Source organism: Acomys minous (assembly GCF_964271855.1).
Source record: "Acomys minous genome assembly, chromosome: 9".
Lineage (NCBI taxonomy): Eukaryota > Metazoa > Chordata > Mammalia > Rodentia > Muridae > Acomys > Acomys minous.
The window spans coordinates 9,008,560-9,027,316 of NC_140490.1; the positions used below are offsets into that span (position 1 = coordinate 9,008,560).

Genomic DNA, 18,757 nt, shown 5'->3' on the forward strand with positions numbered 1-18,757 from the left:
ATCGCCCTCACTGACTAGTTCTCCCGCAGCTGTGTAGATAGTGGGTTGACACTGCTAAGAACGGGACACTGGGTATATGTTTTGCTCAGTGTAGGACATAGGGACAGTACTCTCCACATCAGCCTCTCTGTAGGGCTTGTCACCTCTTGGAAGAAAATTCTGTTACCTGCATCTCCCTGGCACATTGGGACATACAATGGGGAACACAGCCTTAGGAGACACAGGCTTTGGGAGAAACAGAGGAGTGCTTTAGGATTGAACCCCTAAGGCATGCTGCTGAGGAGCCCTAAACATCCATGGAGTTCTTAGGGCATAGGCTTCCAGAAGAATAGTTTTATGGAGAGGTGGCCTATGATCCGGACATGCAGAATGTGGTGTCCCTGGATGTCAGTGCAGGCAAAGGCTTCCAGTACTTTCTGGTTCATTCTCTCCCTATGACAGGTAGAGAGGGCATCTTGTGGGTAGGAGACAACATAGCTAAGAAGAGAGTTGGGGAGCTGAGAGGTGGCTCAATGATTAAGAACACTAATTGCTCTTGCAGAGGAGCCAGGTTCAGTTCCCAGGACCCCCATAAATCCATAAATCTGGGGATTCTGATACCTTCTTCTGACCTTCACAGACACAAGACATGCACATACTGCACATACATATATGCAGGCAATAAAATAAATCTGTTCCGTGTTGAGACATTGTTTCTCTGTGTAGCCCTGGCTGTCCTGGACACACTTTGTAGACCATGTTGTCCTCGAACTCGCAGAGAGCCACATGCCTGCCCACCCCCACCTCACCCTCCGAGTGCTGGGATTACAGGTGTGCGCCACCATGCCCACCAATAAAATAAATCTTAAAAAAAGAAAAAAGCCGGGCCCAGACCTGCCGCATGAGTACATCACCACTGACCTGCCCCTGTCCCTTCTCCATTCCTACAGCCCAACTATGGAAACCAGCAATATGGACCAAACAGCCAGTTCCCCACCCAGCCAGGCCAGTACCCCACCCCTAACCCCCCAAGGCCACTCACATCTCCCAACTACCCTGGACAAAGGATGCCGAGCCAACCCAGCACCGGGCAGTACCCACCCCCCACAGTCAACATGGGGCAGTATTACAAGGTGAGTCCCATCTTCAGGGCACCCCCACTCTCAGCAGTGCTCTAACGCTCTATATATTCCTAAAATCGAGGCGGGGGGGGGGTTGACATTCCTGCCTTTCTCCGGGAGCTCAGCTGTGTCCATGGGCTCGGGCAGTAGCTTTCCTTTCTATATTCACAGAACGTGTAAGTGCCACTGTGATCTTGAGGTCCCCCCCCACCTGCCCCCACCCCCAACACTTGTACGCTTGTTGCTATGGTCTGTCTCCATCCTTGTCTCAATGGCTGGCTAGCGGCCCATGGAGGCGATCAGCACCATAGCTTGCCCTGCTCTCTGTGTTGGAGGTTCACTTCTCATTTTTCACTTTTACAATGCTGCTGTGATAAAGATCTTCGGGCGTTTAACCTTTTCCAGTGGGTTATTGCGAAATACGTTCTCAGAAGGGAAAACCCCTCCGTACTTTATGCGGCAGCCTATGCTTACCACTTGGCTCAGACTGCAGCACCCCTATCTGTTGCTATTTTGGAGTCTTTTTGCTGAAGTTGTGTCTGTGAACAAAAGAGGCAAAGCTCAGGCCCCTCTGCTTTCCACCCTGGTCCTGGAGACCCCATTCTAGTACCCTCTTCCCCAGCACACGCATGTCTCCCAGGGAGTCGGGCCATGGACGCCTATTCTGCCCTCTGTTCATTGCACTGTCTTGTTTTATTTCAACAGCCAGAACAGTTTAATGGGCAGAACAACACCTTCTCTGGAGGCAGCTACAGCAGCTACAGCCAAGGGAGCGTCAACAGGGTGAGTGACCCTCAGCAGCTATCAGCAGGCTCGAGCGAGCACTCCTTGCCTTCCTGCACCAGCATCTCTGCATGTTTTCAGGGGTCCACGGTAGGAGAGAGGTGTACTCCCTGGCCATCTGCTGAGGCAAAGCTTTACCCAGGACCTAGAGTTCACTGCCTTAATGAGTGACAAGGACAAGAATGGGCCCTATAGAAAACCAGACAAAGACAGTGAGGAGAAAGGACCCCAGGGACTGGGACTCCTCCCCCAAACAGGGCCAAGGAATGTGACCTAGAACTGCAATGGGGGGGCGGGGGGCAGCTGCCCTTTCCTCCTGGTGTAGGTTAAACAAGTCCCTAGCACACTGAGCCTGTGTCTCCTTGACCCCTGACTGTGGGAACCCCCAAATGTACCTGACACTGAAGGGCTTGACAGAGTGGACTTTGAAAAGGGACAAGGACAAGGTCCTTCCCAGTCCCTCCTGTCCTCCAAAAGGAGGAGGATCCTGCAGGAGAGAGCCCCCCCCCCCCCCCGTTGGGATGAGGGGTAGCCCTAGGCTAGGACTTTAACACAGATAGAGTATATATCCACAGCTTGACCTTCCCTTCCCTTGACTTACCTCCCCGTGAGTTCATAACCTATTTCTGGTGTCTTTTTCCAGCCTCCCAGGCCAGTTCCTGTGGCAAATTACCCCCACTCACCCGTTCCAGGGAACCCAACGCCCCCCATGACGCCCGGGAGTAGCATACCTCCCTACCTATCCCCCAGCCAAGATGTCAAGCCACCTTTCCCACCTGACATCAAGCCAAATATGAGCGCTCTGCCACCACCCCCAGGTGAGGAGTCCACAGTACCCGTTCTTCCGTTGCCTCTGTCTGGAGGCCTCCAATGAGCAAGGTCAGAGGGCTCAGAAGCCAGCTACCCAGCGTGGGAGCTATGCAGAAAGGGCAGGAGGGCTGAGAATAAGCATCCTTTTCTCTCAGCGACATCTAGTGTGGTGGTACCCTTGCCTCTGGCCACCAGGAAGATCCTAGGTCTTCAGGTACGGAGAGGCCAGTGAGAGAAATGGGATTGCAGGGCAGGGTGAGCCAGCTCAGCTACAGGAAGCCACAGGCTCTCAGCCATGTGGTCGGACACACCACGCTTTCTGTGACTCTTGGCCCACGTTTGTGGTCTTTGAGCATGCTTCCCAAGGCAGTGTCGCATGGGTGAGTGAGTCCCATCCGTCCCCAGCACTGTAAGGTAGGGGTGCTTGCCACTCATATGGTCCTTGTCTTTGCCCAGCCAACCACAATGATGAGCTACGGCTCACGTTCCCCGTGCGGGATGGCGTGGTTCTGGAGCCCTTCCGCCTGGAGCACAACCTGGCCGTCAGCAACCACGTGTTCCACCTGCGGCCCACGGTTCACCAGACGCTGATGTGGAGGTGAGGTAACCTGCATGGTGACTTCCTACCCCAGGCTCTGGAGTGGTCTTGCACAGGTGCTGGCAGTAGCTTCCTGTCACTGTCACCTCTTCAGCATCGTCAATAGGGCCCTGTGCTAGGCAAGGCCCTGAAAATGTCACGGGGAACCCACTGGAGAGGGACCGAGCATCAACAGCTGGGAACAGCTGTTACCCAAGTCCTTAGTGTTGGCTGGACGTTTTGGAGGGTGAGGAGGCTAGCAGAGCCCTGAAGGCTGGGAAGAGAGTATCCCAAGGTGATGCGTTAGCGAAAGGGAAAAACATCAACTCGAACATGGCTCATGTGGTCAGAGCTGGCAGTCTGAGGAGAAGAGGCTGCCAAGAACAGGGGGCTAGGTAGGCCTATTAATCTCTGTATATTGCAAGGATGTGACAACCCACAGGGTTGTGCTCAAGTTGCATGGGCCAGGCTCTGTGTGTGACCTCCAAGATCTTGAAAGAGGCAATGCTTTTCCTTTTGATTGAAGGGGAAACTGAGACTAGAGCAGTATTTTAAAGAATGTGAGTTCTCACAACAAGAAGTAGAGCTAAGGTTTGAACTGGGGGCTTCTAGATTCCAAAACCCCTTCCTAGGTCTTTGGTCATTAAGCAAGGATCACCCAAAGCTTGGCATGGAGCCTCATCCCAACACAGCTGCCTAGGAAGGCCTCCTCAGGGCTGGAAGTGGGCCTCTGTTCAAACTCTCACAGCTTTGGACAATCAGTGGGCAAAAAAACAAAAACAAAAACCAAGTAGGCTCTCAGGACACAGGAGCTGAGACGCTAAGTGAGGAGGCCCCGAGACTTCAGGGCACACAGACAAACACAGATGCTGCTCCTGCCACCGCCTGAAGAGGGCCACAGTTGGTGTTGCTGCCTGTCTTGTCCCACAAAATCTGTCCTTTTGTCCTTCTGACCCTGGCTTAAGGAAGGAGTCACTCTTAGGCAGGCAGGGCATCCTGGGATGTGGGTGTGGCTGAGGTGTAGGATATGGAAATGCAAGGGCTTAGGATATTAGGATGGATGTCAATTTGTAGGAAGGGGAGACTCTCAAGGGCAGTGGTTCTCAACCTGTGGGTCACGACCCCTTTGAGGGGAGTGTATATCAGACATCCTGTATATCAGATATTTACATTAAGATCTATGGGGCTGGAGAGATGGTTCAGCGGATAAGAGCACTGTCTGCTCTTCCAGGGGCCCTGAGTTCAATCCCCAGCAACCACATGGTGGCTCACAACCATCTATCATGTGATCTAATGCGCACTGTATACATAATAAATAAATCTTAAAAAAAAAAAAGAAAAAAGAAGAGAAAAGATCTATAACAGTAGCAACAAGAATAATTGTATGGTTGGGCAGGTCACCACAACATGAGGAACTGTATTAAAGGGTCACAGCTTTAGAAAGATTGAGAACCACCACTCTAGGTTGAGGGAGCAGGGAAAGGCTGTGGCCAAGGACTAGGGTCCCTGAGAACTCAGGATCCTGATGCCCACTCTGCCTTCCCCAGGTCAGACCTGGAGCTGCAGTTCAAGTGCTACCACCACGAGGACCGGCAGATGAACACCAACTGGCCAGCCTCGGTGCAGGTCAGCGTCAACGCCACACCCCTCACCATCGAGCGAGGTGACAACAAGACCTCCCACAAGCCCCTGCACCTCAAGCATGTGTGCCAGCCTGGACGCAACACCATCCAGATCACTGTCACCGCCTGCTGCTGTGTGAGTAGAACGGGCAGTCAGGACACAGAGCACACCGTCAGCCTCCCTGGGAGGCCCCAACCAAACCCTGGGACATTGTTCAGTATCTTCAAAGTGATCTAAGCTGCAGTACTCTGGCCACTTCCATTAGACTCAGCCATTTCCCCTTTGCACTCAGCCTCCACTGGTCCTCTGCATACGTCCATGCTGGTCCACTGCAGCCTCCATCTCAGGCACAACCATCCCTATTCTAATGGCCAGGCCAAAGCTGTGATCTACTCTTGACCCGTTTGCATGAAATTTTCATATTCCCACCACCTTTCCCCACCAGACCCACCTCTGCTAAATGTGAATTTAAATCAATTCCTGTTATCCAGTGGGGCCTGTGGGGAGGATATATATGCATGCACTCCCACGTGTGCACATGGACACACACGTACATGCATACACAGGCACATATGCATATCCCTCCTATACACATGGCTTGGGGGGAACTCTCCTCCTGTCCCTAGAGCCTGAGACACAGGCCTTCCCTGGGATACTTACAGGGCAATAAGTTGCCTGCCTTCCTCTGCTGGTGTCTCTGAAGAGTCCAAAAGGAAACACTCTGGTCTCATCTGTCTATGCAGAGGCGATGAGGCCACAGAGATCAGACACTACTTAAGATGGGGGTGCTTCATGAGGCTGCACCGCCATAGCATGAAGAGTTGGGGTGCACAGTCCTAGAAGGCTTCCTGGAGGAGGGATGGCAGAGATGGGCCCACTTGACAAGAAGGTTACAATAGGAAAACAGTAAATTTACTGGGTTCTCGTCCTGGTGCCATGTGTACTGTGACCTCAGCCAGGAGGCTTTTCGGTGGAAAAAAAAAATCCACCATGTTAGCCTAGGACAGTTGTTCTAGAGGCCCACACTCTCAGCCCTGGGCCTAATTCTGATTTCCAGGCCCCTCCTCCTCCCGGGGTCGTGGGGATACCCTCTTCTAGAGAGGTGTCATTGAGATCCTGAAGATCTTTGGGCATGGGGTAGCCTGGACCATATATGCTCCGGATGAGGCAGGTGTGGGAACTGTGGGCCGCACTGAGCCCCTCTGTTCTCTCTGCAGTCCCACCTGTTCGTGCTGCAGCTGGTACACCGGCCCTCCGTGCGCTCTGTGCTGCAGGGCCTCCTCAAGAAGCGCCTACTGCCTGCTGAGCACTGCATCACAAAAAGTGAGTTTGGGTGGCTTGGGACAGGTTGGCTGGGGCCGGCCTCAAGAGGTGAAAATGCAGGATGCCAAGCCCTGGAGCACCTCTTGTGGGAGGTGGGAGCCCCCACCCCCCCACCCCACCCCCCACTTCCCTATAGCTCTGTCCCTTAGTGTTTCCCCACCTCAGGACCTTGAACACCACCATGCCGTCTGATTTCTATTCCCATACTTGCAGTACTAAGTGCGAAAGCGCCTGAGGGGGCTTTTTGCTGACCCAGTTAAATCAGAGGAGCAGCACCAGACTGGGTTTCTGCAAGCTTTGCAGAAAGTCCCTGCTCCTATCGAGGGGTGGGGTCTGTTCTTCAGAAAAGGGAATCTCCTCAAGCCTTTCTCCCCCACATGCACACTGCATGCATCACATGTGGAATGCAGGTGCGGGGAATCCAGGACGTGTTCAGGAGCTCGCTTAGCTCCAACCCCTGAGCAGAACACCCAGCCCTCACCCTGTGCCTCCTACCCCACAGTCAAGCGGAATTTCAGCAGTGTGGCTGCCTCCTCGGGCAACACAACTCTCAACGGGGAGGACGGTGTGGAGCAGACCGCCATCAAGGTGTCTCTGAAGTGCCCCATCACCTTCCGGCGCATACAGCTGCCTGCTCGAGGCCATGACTGCAAGCACGTGCAGGTGAGCAGTCCCAGGAAGTGCACCTCTGAGGCAGGCTGCACAGAGTTGGCAGGGTGACAAGGGGTAGGATGAGGGGCCCATGGGGCCTGTTGCTCACCCTGAAGGTCAGTGTGGCCATTGGCACCCAATTCTACTTGCTCTCTGGGTCTTCTTTTCTCCTTCGGGCCCATCTCTGGGGCTCCGGGGAGGGATAATGGTGCAGAAATAGTTTTAGACAAACAAAAATTGAAGACCAGTAGAGGCTCCTGGCTGGACACCACAGGGCAGTTAGGAACCTGCTCTGAGCAAGTTTGGGAAAGCGACAACCCAAGCTAGCAAAGACCCATTGTGCAGGGGCTGCCCAGGATGTGTGTCCCAGAACAGAATCACAGGGCCCAGGTACACCATCGTCTGCCTCACGGTGAAGCACAGTTCATCCTGTAAGCTGAGTGGCAGACAGGACTTGCCTCCCGCTGAGTGCGGAGGTGTGGACATGCGATATGGTTGCTTTATCTGATACAGACTGATGGCCTTGATCAGATTCACCCTGGGTCCCTGCACTAAGGAGAATGCCAGAATCCACAGTCCCTGCCCTCAGTAAGAGGCAAAGGCAGTGAGAATTGCCTGGGGTGCAGAGGCCAGAAGGGCTTCTTTGAAGACAGGGAAGTGATGTGTGAGGGCTGGTGCGTGGAAGTGGCAGGCACGGCATGGCTGTCCTGTGGGGTGAGCAACAGAAGAGCTCTTCCTGGTTACTGAAGCCTTCCTGAGGGTCCAGAACCATGGCAAAGTGTTTTCCGACAGTCCTAGGAGTCCAGCGCGATGGCAAAGCATGTTCTGACAATGCTGATCTTACTTATCTCTCTGTCACCTACGTTTACAGTGCTTTGACCTGGAGTCATACCTCCAACTGAATTGCGAGCGAGGGACCTGGAGGTGTCCTGTGTGCAAGTAAGCGATACCCACTTTGCAGAGAGGAGGTACCCTCTGGTCTCTTCTTAGGGCTCTAAGCTGCTTTACCCACCCTTCAGACAAAATGAGCCCCCTACAAAGGCGTGGCTCTGGGATTTCACTAATAGACAGCACTCAGGTGTGCCGCATATACACATGTATACAACCTCCATTGTGTCATCAGAGGCAGGACAGTGGAGATGGGTGGGCTGTGTCCTGTCTCCAGGAGCAAAGACCAAGCCTTGTTCTTCTCTTCCAGTAAAACTGCTCTGCTCGAAGGTCTGGAGGTGGATCAGTATATGTGGGGGATCCTGAATGCCATCCAACAGTAAGTGAAGCCCCCTACTAGAGAGGTGCGGCCTGGCTTGGAGGAGAGAGGGGAGACACAGACAGTCCTGAGTACTTCCCTGTCCAGGCACCAATCTGCAGCCTGACCTTAGGGACAGAACTCAGCCAGTGCAGGAACTCCTCTTTGGGGGACACGGGTAATGTCTTGGGGTCAGTAGCCCCAGGCTCAACCCCTTTGTTTTTCTAAGCCTCGATATTGTCATCTCACCAAACAAGATGTGAATACCTCTTCCAGGCCTCTGTCCTGGGTGTGCACAGTCCTGACACAGAGGAGATGTGTAGGCATTGGCCTCTTGTCTCCAAAGCTAGCCACTTTAAGCCTCAGTCCCTCCACCATTGCTCTCCCCGCCAGCTCCGAGTTTGAAGAGGTCACCATTGACCCCACGTGCAGCTGGCGGCCAGTGCCCATCAAGTCAGACCTCCACATCAAGGACGACCCTGATGGCATCCCCTCGAAGCGGTTCAAAACCATGAGCCCCAGCCAGATGATCATGCCCAATGTCATGGAGATGATTGCCGCTCTGGGCCCTGGCCCCTCACCCTACCCCCTCCCACCTCCTCCTGGGGGCACCGGTTCCAACGACTACAGCAGCCAAGGTATGTAAGGTGATGCTGGCCAGGGAGGGAGGGAGGCAGGCAGGGAGGGAGGGAGGGAGAAGAGGACAGCCGGGGGTCCATCAGGGCCTTGGGATTTCTGGGCTGATGCTAGCGGGTACCGAATGGGAAAGGAAAGGCAGGGTGGGCCTAGAGAAACGGCTCAATGGTTAAGAGCACTTGTGGCTCTTGCAAAGGGCCTGGGTTCCATTCTCAGGACCACATAAGGACTCACGGCTGACCATAACTCCAGTTCAAGGGGACCCAAGGCTCCCTCAGGCTGGCAAAAGATGCCACCCATACCCACATTACTCATATACACGTTAAGTAAGTCTTAAAAATGAAAGCGAGAACCCGAGGGGACACACCCTCTAAAAATAGTTCTCAGCTCCCTAGACGTGGGAGAATAGTGATCTAAGCCCAAAGGTCTTGCCTGCTCTAAGCCTGCTCTGCCAGGCTATCAGCCAAACCCTCTGGACTCTCCCACTCGCCCAGAGAGAGAGCCTAGGTACCAGAGGCCCAGCATTTGCTTACCCAGGCTGCTATCACTTGGCCCTACTCTCAGCTGTTCTAGACTTCAGACATCACCCCTGCTGCCTTCCACTTGGTTCCCAGAAAACATCCTACCCTCTGCCTGAGGATGATGGCCCCGTCACTCAGATCCCTAACCTTAGGTCTCCAAGGTGCCCGGGTGACTGATTAGCAGACTCAAGTCATTAGTTTACTGGTGTGAGTCCTACAGCCTATGCCAAGGGCCCCAACACCCCAGCATTCCGACTCTCTGTGTCTCACTGTGGGTGTGAGTACAGTGGCAGGACAGGCTGGGTTGTCACCTAGACCTGGTGTTCTTGGAGAGAGCAGAACAGCCCCTGGGCCTGGGCTTGGTAGGAAATGTGGTCCCAATAGACAACAGCCTGCAGCTTCTGCTATAGGCTGAGCCTGAGCCTCTTTCCAGTGTCGTCTTCTTGCTTGACCTTTTGTCACAGCAGAGCTGCACACACACCTGGTGGGTGGCTTTAGCACACACCTTTTGGGGTGCTTTACCACATACATCGGATGCCACAGCCCATGAGATAAAAGCATGACTGCCCATCATTTAACTAGAAACAATGGTTCAGGAGCCATGCCTGTCTCGAGGGAAGGGAAGAACTTGGCTTTGATACTCTTGTCAGCTGAGGGTAGCCACCTTCCCTCTGGCTGACCTCTCCCCATCCCCATCTTATTCCCATCCCAGGAAACAACTACCAGGGCCATGGCAATTTTGACTTCCCCCATGGGAATCCCGGAGGGACATCTATGAATGACTTCATGCACGGGCCCCCCCAGCTCTCCCACCCACCGGACATGCCCAACAACATGGCCGCCCTTGAGAAACCCCTCAGTCACCCCATGCAGGAAACTGTGAGTACCTTCAGCTCGTACCTCAACCTTCCCATTCGCCCATGTTCTCCTGCCAGCCTCACCTGAGGCTAACTGGGGCAGAGGGCTTTCCCTTGGGATCTTTGTGTGATGTGGGTAACCTGGCTCCCTCCTCAATGAAAAAGAAAGCTAAGAATTAAATGTGGGGGCTCAGGAGGAAGTGAGAGAAGCTGACATGGTTGGTCTGTACCTGTCAACTTGGCTGTTTCTTTGAGGATGCTGGACCCTCTTGAAATTCAGTGAGTTCCAGGCTGCTGCCTGCATCCACATGTAGCACCTCCAAGCTCCTCTTCCACTGATGCCTGTGATCCCAGCCCCCTGAAGTTAGCTCCCATGCTCGGGCATTTAGTCTCTGGGACTGAGTCTTCATTCGTGCATGGTCTCTCCAGCACCTTCCAAAAAGGAGGTCCCAGGACATCTGACCTCCCTGACGACTTGCCCTGCTTTGTCTCGTCTCCCACTTATTGGAATGTTCCCTATGACTGGAGACACCCTCCTTGGAGCAAGATGCCCAGAGCTAAGCACAAGCCATGCCTGCCTGTGGCTCTGGCAACAGTGGCAAGAGAGCTAGCCATCCCGTTGATCCCTTCCTCTGTTTGAATGTTCTGTGTAGCAAATGCCCCTTGGGTCGGGATAACCAGTGGCTAACGTGGGTTCTGTAAGGCCTCAGTCATGTTGGTCTCTCACCTTAAGGGCCACAGATAGAATACCAGCCAGAGAGGGGTCCAGAGTTTCCACAGTGCCTGGTAGTGGGGTTGGAGGACCTCTGTCAGAAAACTTACAGGAGCCCTCTCATCTCTCACACGGCCTAGAAGGAAGGTGTCACACTCACATCCCTGACTCCCTCTAAGAATGAGTACTGTGGCTGGCGATACAGCTCCATTGCTAGAGTGCTTCCCCCAGCCCTGCGTAAGCAGTCAGGACACGGTACACACTTGCAGTCTCAAAACTCAGAGGAAGGAGCGTCCAAAGTTCAGAGTCATCCTTGGCTACGTAGCAAGTCTGAGGTCAGCCTGGGATACGTGAGAGCCTGCCTCAAAGGGAAAAAGACAGAGGAAAAAAAGTGCCCTGTGAGGTTTTCAACTTGTAGCCACTGGTCTCTAAGCTCCCCAGGACCGCAGCATTCCACAGCTAGGAGTCACCCACACATACTGTATACCCTAAGCCCTCACAGCCACTAGTCCTGGAAGACGGTAGGGAAGGCCATACAAGCAAAGCATTTTTGCTTCTGGCTCATCCTGCCCCCAAAACTCTACAAAGCTGAATCAACCTCAGAGGTCACCCCGGGATTCTTCAAAGGTGTTCCTGGTCCTTTCTCAGCTCTTTTAACTCACCAGAAAGCAACCAGACCCAGGAATGCATTTGTACCATGGGGGCTGAGCAGGTGGCCGGAGGGTTCTCAGGCAGCCCGGGATTGGCTAGAGGGTTCCAGCCAACCATTGACTTGCCCAAGAATTCTCCCACACCAGGCGGTAGATTGGCACATGCAACAGCAGGTCTCTGAGCCGTGAAACAGTCTAGCTCTTTTCAAGGTCAAGGAGACAGCCATATGATAGGACCTGAGGTTTCTGCCCTGAGCTGAGCTGTTGATGGGAGTGTGGAGTTCCTCCCTGCCTCCTCAGGATGGGTACCACTAGGACAAGTGGAGGACCCTCAGCTGACCACTATGTGGCCTTTTCTTCCAGCCCCTTCATCTCATGACACATGTGGGTCACCTGGGGACCTGGGCTGGAGGAGCACTGTGATACTGGTGTCACATTGGAGCCCTGCGTCCCCACTAAGAAAGGGTACAACCAGGATTTTTGGTAGAGACCAGATCACAGCAGACATAGGGAACGGCTTCTAGCAGAAATGGGAGGAAGAACAGAGGTCTGGGAGACCAAGGGTGACATGATTGCCCCTTGCCAACCGTGCAAGGAAGAACCCAGAAATGGAGATAGGGCAGGGATGAAAGTCACCTGAGACCAAGGAAGCATTTGGTCACCAAGCTGATTTATTTTTCCACAGTATGTGGGGGGTGGGAGGCGGGGGGATGGTGGCCCTGTTCAAATGTACAGAGCAGACTGGGGCCTTGGCTGGAGATGTACTGAACAGCCTCAGGCCTTCTGCTTTGAAGGGTCTTCTTAGAACAGCAAATGGCAATTACCAGACACAAGTTTACATAAAGACCCGTATACCCACAGCTAGCTGATTTTCAGTGCATTGTAAAATAAAAGAGATAAAATTCCCTAGCTAACCTTTTAGAGTTGCCCAGCCCTGTTCCTCGCCATCCCCAGCATGAAGCCCATTGCTAATCAAGGAGAAGGCAGTACCCTGAAATGCCCCCCACCCCCAGTCTGCCATTTTGACCTCAGATGAGTTCTGTCCTGGGAGGGAGGCAGGCAGAACACCTGTCTCCTCCTTACTGACAAGCCAGGGTCCCACTTGGGGGTCAAACTCCCAATCCTGAGCTGCACGCCTGCCCGTGCCGTGTCCACGCCTGCTCTGCACTGCCCTGGTCCTTGGGGGGGCCTGCACCACGCTGCCAGCAGCTACCCGCTTCCCAGAAACACGTCCATTTGCTTGTCCATTCTGCCCTCGCTGTTGTTCGTTGTGACAGTGTGGGGGTGGGAGGCTCTCTGGTCTGTGCCTGGCTCAAGGCCCTTCCCAGGCTTTGTGCAGAGTGAGGCCTCTTCCCCACGTGTCCCTTCACAGCCTTCCTGGTTGTCAGTTTCTGGAGAGGATAAGTTTTTTTCTTTCTTTCTTGTTTTTTTGTTTTTGTTTTTTTTCTACCGTACTCCAGACCATTGTTCTTTGTGAGGGGTGCCCTTGTTTGGGGTCCGTTACTTCCCGGTTTGTTTGGTTTTCATTTTCTCCAGGCATCCCGTCGTTGTGCCTTGTCACCTCACCTCTCTTTTCTCCTACTCTCTCCTCCTCCACAGATGCCCCATGCTGGCAGTTCTGACCAGCCCCACCCCTCCATACAACAAGGTTTGCACGTACCACACCCCAGCAGCCAGGCAGGGCCTCCATTACATCACAGTGGGGCTCCTCCTCCTTCCCAGCCTCCCCGGCAGCCGCCACAGGCCGCTCCCAGCAACCATCCACACAGCGACCTGACCTTTAACCCCTCCTCAGCCTTAGAGGGTCAGGCCGGAGCACAGGGAGCATCCGACATGCCGGAACCTTCACTGGATGTAAGTTGGGGTCACCACACACCTTGGTCTGGGGCCAGGCATGGCACCAGGACCTTCCCGAGAGAAGGGGGGTACTTATGGGCTCAAGGCCCCGGGTGGAAAGGTGGGTGGGCGGTGGGTGGGCCCCAGCCAGTCTCCCCTGACTCTAGCACTAGGATGTCCCATATGGGGCAGTGTCATGCAAGGCCCACCCTTACCCATCAGCCCCTTGGCCCCATAATGCTGTTCCCCAGACCTACCCATCTTCTCCCTAGGCCCTTGCAGGGTCCCTCTGGCCGAGGCCTTGGAGATAGTGCAGGAGGGTCCTTGCCTTTCTTCCCACCCCCTTCCCCACACCCCCATGTCGAGCTTGCTATTTCTGTATCTACCTTCTGGCCTGGGCAGGGGAAGGGCTAAGAATAACGCCCCCACCATCGTCCATGCTGGTCTTGTCTGCCTGCGGTTTCCTTGTCCATGTGTTTCCATTCCCTGCTTCCGCTTGCTCCATTGCTCACTCCAAGAAGCCTCCATGTGGGAGGACAGGAGGTGGGGGGTGGGGGTGGGGGGAGGGCATGACTTGGGGAGACAAGGTCAAAGTTGGAAGCTGAGACTCAAGGGCTTCTCATCATCTTTAGTTCTCGGTGGTCTAGAAGGAGCGGGGCCAGACATCTGCCCTTTCTGCCCCCTCCCGGAGCTACGAGCTGTAGTTAGTCTGCATCTCTAGATACTGGGCATCCACCCCAGTGGCATCAAAGAGCTCTTAGCCGGGAGAATTTGGCTGTCTTTGGTTTGCAGATAATCTTGGTTTCCCACCCAAGATTTGGTTTCTCCTCCCTTAGCCAGACCAGTGAGTAAGATGCTTCTCGAGTCAGGAGCTCCTCTGCCCCTACGTGGCATACATACTCCAAGGGTGTCACATAGGATGTAGGGACCATAGGAACAAGACAGGACAGACAGACAGCCATAAACTCACTTAGATTCTGGGAGAAGTCTAGGGCAGGCGAGCACTGTGGAGACCACCTGGTCTTCCCACGTCCTGCCTTGTGTTCGTGGTTAGAGCCAGATGGCTTATGCCAGCGAGCTGGGTGACCCAAAGCTGCTCATGGGAGGGGTCTGAGAGGACAGAGGAACAACCAAAAGGAAACCCAGCCCTTACCCTGCCTTCAGGCTGACACTGAGAGAAGAGATCAGCCCAGTGGGTCTCCAGTGATAGGCTGAGGTTTTCCCTGCCCTTGGCGTTTGCTGAGGATAGGCTTGCCTACCCCAGGAGAGGTGTAATGGTCTGGACTGGTTTTGTAGCCAGCTTCAGACCCAGTCTTGACACTGTTAGTTTTCCGTCTTTGAGGTAGAACCCCCCAGGAGACAAGTGGAAGGAAGTGAGCAGGCCAGAGAGACCCCTCTCTCCTTTTTCTGGACCACCCTCAGCCACCTCAATTGGGCTTCTTCTTTTCTAGCTACTGCCGGAACTCACAAACCCTGATGAGCTCCTGTCCTACCTGGACCCCCCCGACCTTCCAAGCAATAGCAACGATGACCTCCTGTCTCTCTTTGAGAACAACTGAAGGCCACCCTCCCCCTGGGGCCAGCCCTCCCCACTACGCCCTCCTACCCCAGCCGTCCCACATATTTTTCCTCCCAGGAGCCCAGGCTCAGGACCTCCCACACCAGGACCTCAGGCTGGGGGGCTGAGCAGAGCACACTAGGCAGGGAAGGCCATGTGGGTCTGCAGTCCTCTTTGCCTGAATGCTCTGGGACCTGTGCCCAGAGCAAGCCCGAAGACGGCCCCTGGAAGACGAACCCCAGCTGAGGGAATCCAGGCCCAGCAAGAGACATGCCGATGGCAACTTAGGCCCCTCCATGTGTGCTGACTCCAAACGACCGACCTTCCAGTGTCCCAAAGTTCTTCCATGTTTTGAAACCATAGCCCTGCCTCCTGGCCCAGAGCCTCCTTCAAATGACTGGAACCCAAGAGAAGCCTGCGCTCCCTCCCCGAGGCCAGAGCAGTGGACAAGCCTTGGAAGAGTGGTGACAGTTTGCAGCAGTGAGAAAGACCACACACACACACACACACACACACACACACACACACACACACACACACACACACACACAGAAAAGCACAAACCTCTGGGAAGGAAGGAAAACATCCCTCAGGGCCAAGGGTCGTGGCTTTGGCCTCTGACTTCTAAGCCAAGATGCCCTGTAAACACTCTCTCAGCAGAACAGGGACAAAGTGCTGTGTCTGAGAGGGCTTGCCACTCCTGTGTAGGGACTGATGGGAAACAGGTCAGGGCCTTCCCAGAAGCCAAGACAATGCATAGGGTGGGCTCCTCGACTACGCCTTTTGGGGAGCAGAGAGCACGTGCGCAAGCAAGTATGCACCACACCAAAACGCGCCCTCTATGGGGTGCTCTAGGAAGATGTCAGCCAGAACCCAGCAGGAGCAGCCAAAGCCTTGCAACTTTGCCCCAAGCCACTCCCTGCTTTTAAATGACCACAGCGGAAAGCTCTGAAGTCACTGAAGAAAAAGGAAGTTTTCATCTGAGCAGCAAGCAAACCATTTCCCTCCGTGTTCTCTTTCCTTCCTCCTTCCTCTCATACCCTCCCTCTCCAAGACTATTCAGTGGGACCCCACTTCGCTCTGGGTCCTACTTCTCCCTCCCCCAGATAGCTGTGGGGTACATGGTAGAGAGGCTGGGCAGCACAGGCACTCAGTCAGAAACTGGACTCACAACAAGAGTCCAGCGCATCCATGTCTCTCCAAGCCTATCAGTCTGGTCCAGCAGGTTCTCAACTCAAGGCCGCCTCTGTCTCCAGCCCCAGGCCATTGCTGTGTGTACCAGGATATCTTGGCAGGCAGCTTACAGCATTTGCCCCTCCTCCCAGAGCTCGCTCCACACTCCTGCTCACCCAGCAAGTGCAGCCTCTGGCCCTGTGCTGTTGGACTCCACTCAGCTTCAAGAGTCCCCCTGTTGGCTTGTCATTCGCCTGCTTTGTTCCAGGCTGGTCTGTGTCCCCTGAGCCCCATGGCCTATGGTGATGCCGGATTGTCCAGTAGTCTGAGTCCCATCTGTAAATTCTTTCCTCCTTTCTCAGATGCTGCCACCCAGGGCCCTCTCCTGCCTCCTGTCCACTGTCAGTGTCCTCCATTTGTCATCACTCATTGGTCTCCCTCTGTGCTCCCTGGTACTCTTAAATAGATTGAACCAGAAAGGTGACCCTAACTGTTGAATTACTGTCACCCTAAAAAACGGCACAAGGAAAGCTGCCATCACCCTACCCCTTTTCTTCCTTTGTCCTGTTGTTGAGGTTTTTTCAAACTGTGTTCAGTATGCAAATCAATTATTTTAAGAATCGCTTTTGTAAATATCTTTGTGAATATTTTAGTATCGTCTTTGATAATATTCAACATTTTCATGACCTGGTTATAGCCTTTGCTGGTGTTTTTAAAATATCTTGACTCGATGACAAAACCTGAGTCCTTTTTTAAAAAAATAAAATAAAATAAAAACAAACAACAAAAAACAAACAAACAAACAAAACCAACCAACCAGGGCTATTTGTACAGATGAGGGAGGAGCAGAAGAGGCGGCCACGCTCAAGTTGGGAGACCAGGCAAGCCGCTGCTGAGAACCACTCTCAGTCAGATGGTAGAGGCAATGCTACATCGGGGACCGTGTGGCTGTCCCTGCCCAGCGCCTGTGTCCTGGCACATGGCCATGCTCTGTCGGACCGTATAGACTGTTCAGCTTCCCACTGAAAAGATGCCTTTCTCACAAGTTCCTGCTTCTTGCCGTGATACTGTGCCCCAGAACAGCCTGGGGTCCCTGTTGGTTCTTGTCAAAGCATGGCCAGGTTTCCCACAGCTTTCCAATGCAAATGGCCTTGACACTCCCTGTAGCCCTGGCCTCTCCTGTCATCTCTCCGTTCACACCTGAGGCTGATCTCCTAGGCTGCCTCCCAGGCCAGTGTCCACCAGCAAGTTCACCACAGAGCCTGAAGCCCACACTCTGGCAATATCCTTCCAGAGAGGTGTTGGCGCTCATCCAGGGTTTGAGAGAGGCACAAAGATATCTGGGACCGGAGCCATGCCTTGGTAGTGACAGCTGCAGGTAAAGATGACATCATCTCTAAGCAGAGGCCGGCCTAGGCTCTGGAAAGATCCTAAGACCTTTCTGACAATAACTTGGAGCCATAAGAGCCTCAGAAATGAGGTCTCAGCAAAGCCACTTTACCGCAATGAGCAACTCACCCATAGGCATGTACTGGCCACCACTCAACAAAACGGGCTGGCAGTCCATGGGCAGATGGGAAGGCCCCGCACAGGCGATCACCCCCATCTTCTTGGTTTGAAGCTTTATTCATGTCTCATATCCCCTGTAGCCATTTTATTTTTTAAAAGATTCCTAATACTTTCTCCCTAACGGAAGCCCTAAGCCCCAGAGAGTTACAGGTCTGCTCCCAGTGGGCCCTCGGGCCTGACCCATCCAGATAAGACAGTGTGAGCAGCGGGCGACTCAAGGGACGTGTGTACATATGTAAATGAGAAATAGACATGTCAACAAGATGCATTCATTTCTCTCGGAATGTGTATTGTTTTTATTTTACGAAACAAAACAACAAAAGGCTTGGAACTCCATCTTATGTGGAATACTAGATCCCGTTTGTTAGCGTTTGTGACTCCGCCTTTGTCTCATGTAATATACTCTGCCCCTGTGTGGAAAGGCATTTTTGTTCTGTTCTGTTTTTATTTTACCTACCTACATGTACTATTTACCTTCGGTGTCCTAGCCCTGCCACCTGTGTATTTTTAGGGTGCTATGGAAACAATGAAGAGGAAACGGGGATTTCAGAAGAAAATTGTAACCAAATTCATACTTTGTATAAGTTTTTGATATCATGATCACAGGTGATTCACACGTACACACATCCACACCCACACGTGCAGCCTGAAGTGATGTCCACGGAAACCGCCATTGTCTTTGTACATCGTATGTACACTGCAATCATTTCATACTTTCGACTGGTCAGAAAACTAATTGTGATTTCTAGTCTTGCAAAGCTGTATGTAGTTAGATGATGTGACCTCTAATATTTATCTAATAAATATGTATTCAGATGAAACCTGTATATTAGGTGTTCATGTGGTTATTTTGTATTTAAAGATCAAATTATTTGATTATTGCTAGGCATTTCTATACTCTGTTGTAACACTGAGGTATCTCATTTGCTCATGTTAATTTTTTTCTAAATAAATTGACAAAAACGAAGGTTCTGGTGAGTTAGCTATTTTGTGGGTGTTAAGGACTGGTCTGAGGGAACGGGCTCTGGTTTTAAACCACCACCCTATCCTGTTGGTCTGTGCACAAACAGAAGCAATGAATGCTTTGGGTGTTGGCTTGGAAGAATTTTGCCCTAGTGCCCCTATCTGAGGT

General features: G+C 53.1%; 1 protein-coding gene across 9 annotated transcripts in view; it reads left to right on the top strand.

Annotated features, from left to right (window-relative positions):
• The window catches only part of ZMIZ1 (zinc finger MIZ-type containing 1), a 204,334-nt gene extending 185,742 nt beyond the window's left edge, over positions 1-18,592 (top strand). For 8 of the 9 annotated variants that reach the window (XM_084795985.1, XM_084795987.1, XM_084795989.1 and 5 more), the window contains 13 exons: positions 930-1,112; positions 1,806-1,883; positions 2,527-2,701; positions 3,150-3,291; positions 4,818-5,028; positions 6,111-6,216; positions 6,719-6,879; positions 7,739-7,806; positions 8,066-8,134; positions 8,507-8,751; positions 9,983-10,149; positions 13,089-13,343; positions 14,777-18,592. In XM_084795985.1, the coding sequence (XP_084652111.1) occupies positions 930-1,112; positions 1,806-1,883; positions 2,527-2,701; positions 3,150-3,291; positions 4,818-5,028; positions 6,111-6,216; positions 6,719-6,879; positions 7,739-7,806; positions 8,066-8,134; positions 8,507-8,751; positions 9,983-10,149; positions 13,089-13,343; positions 14,777-14,884 (1,968 nt within the window). In that variant the 3' untranslated portion in view covers positions 14,885-18,592. The remainder of the gene's footprint in view (positions 1-929; positions 1,113-1,805; positions 1,884-2,526; positions 2,702-3,149; positions 3,292-4,817; positions 5,029-6,110; positions 6,217-6,718; positions 6,880-7,738; positions 7,807-8,065; positions 8,135-8,506; positions 8,752-9,982; positions 10,150-13,088; positions 13,344-14,776) is intronic. The other variant, XM_084795990.1, reaches the window with a different exon arrangement.
• Positions 18,593-18,757: the final 165 nt, after the last annotated feature.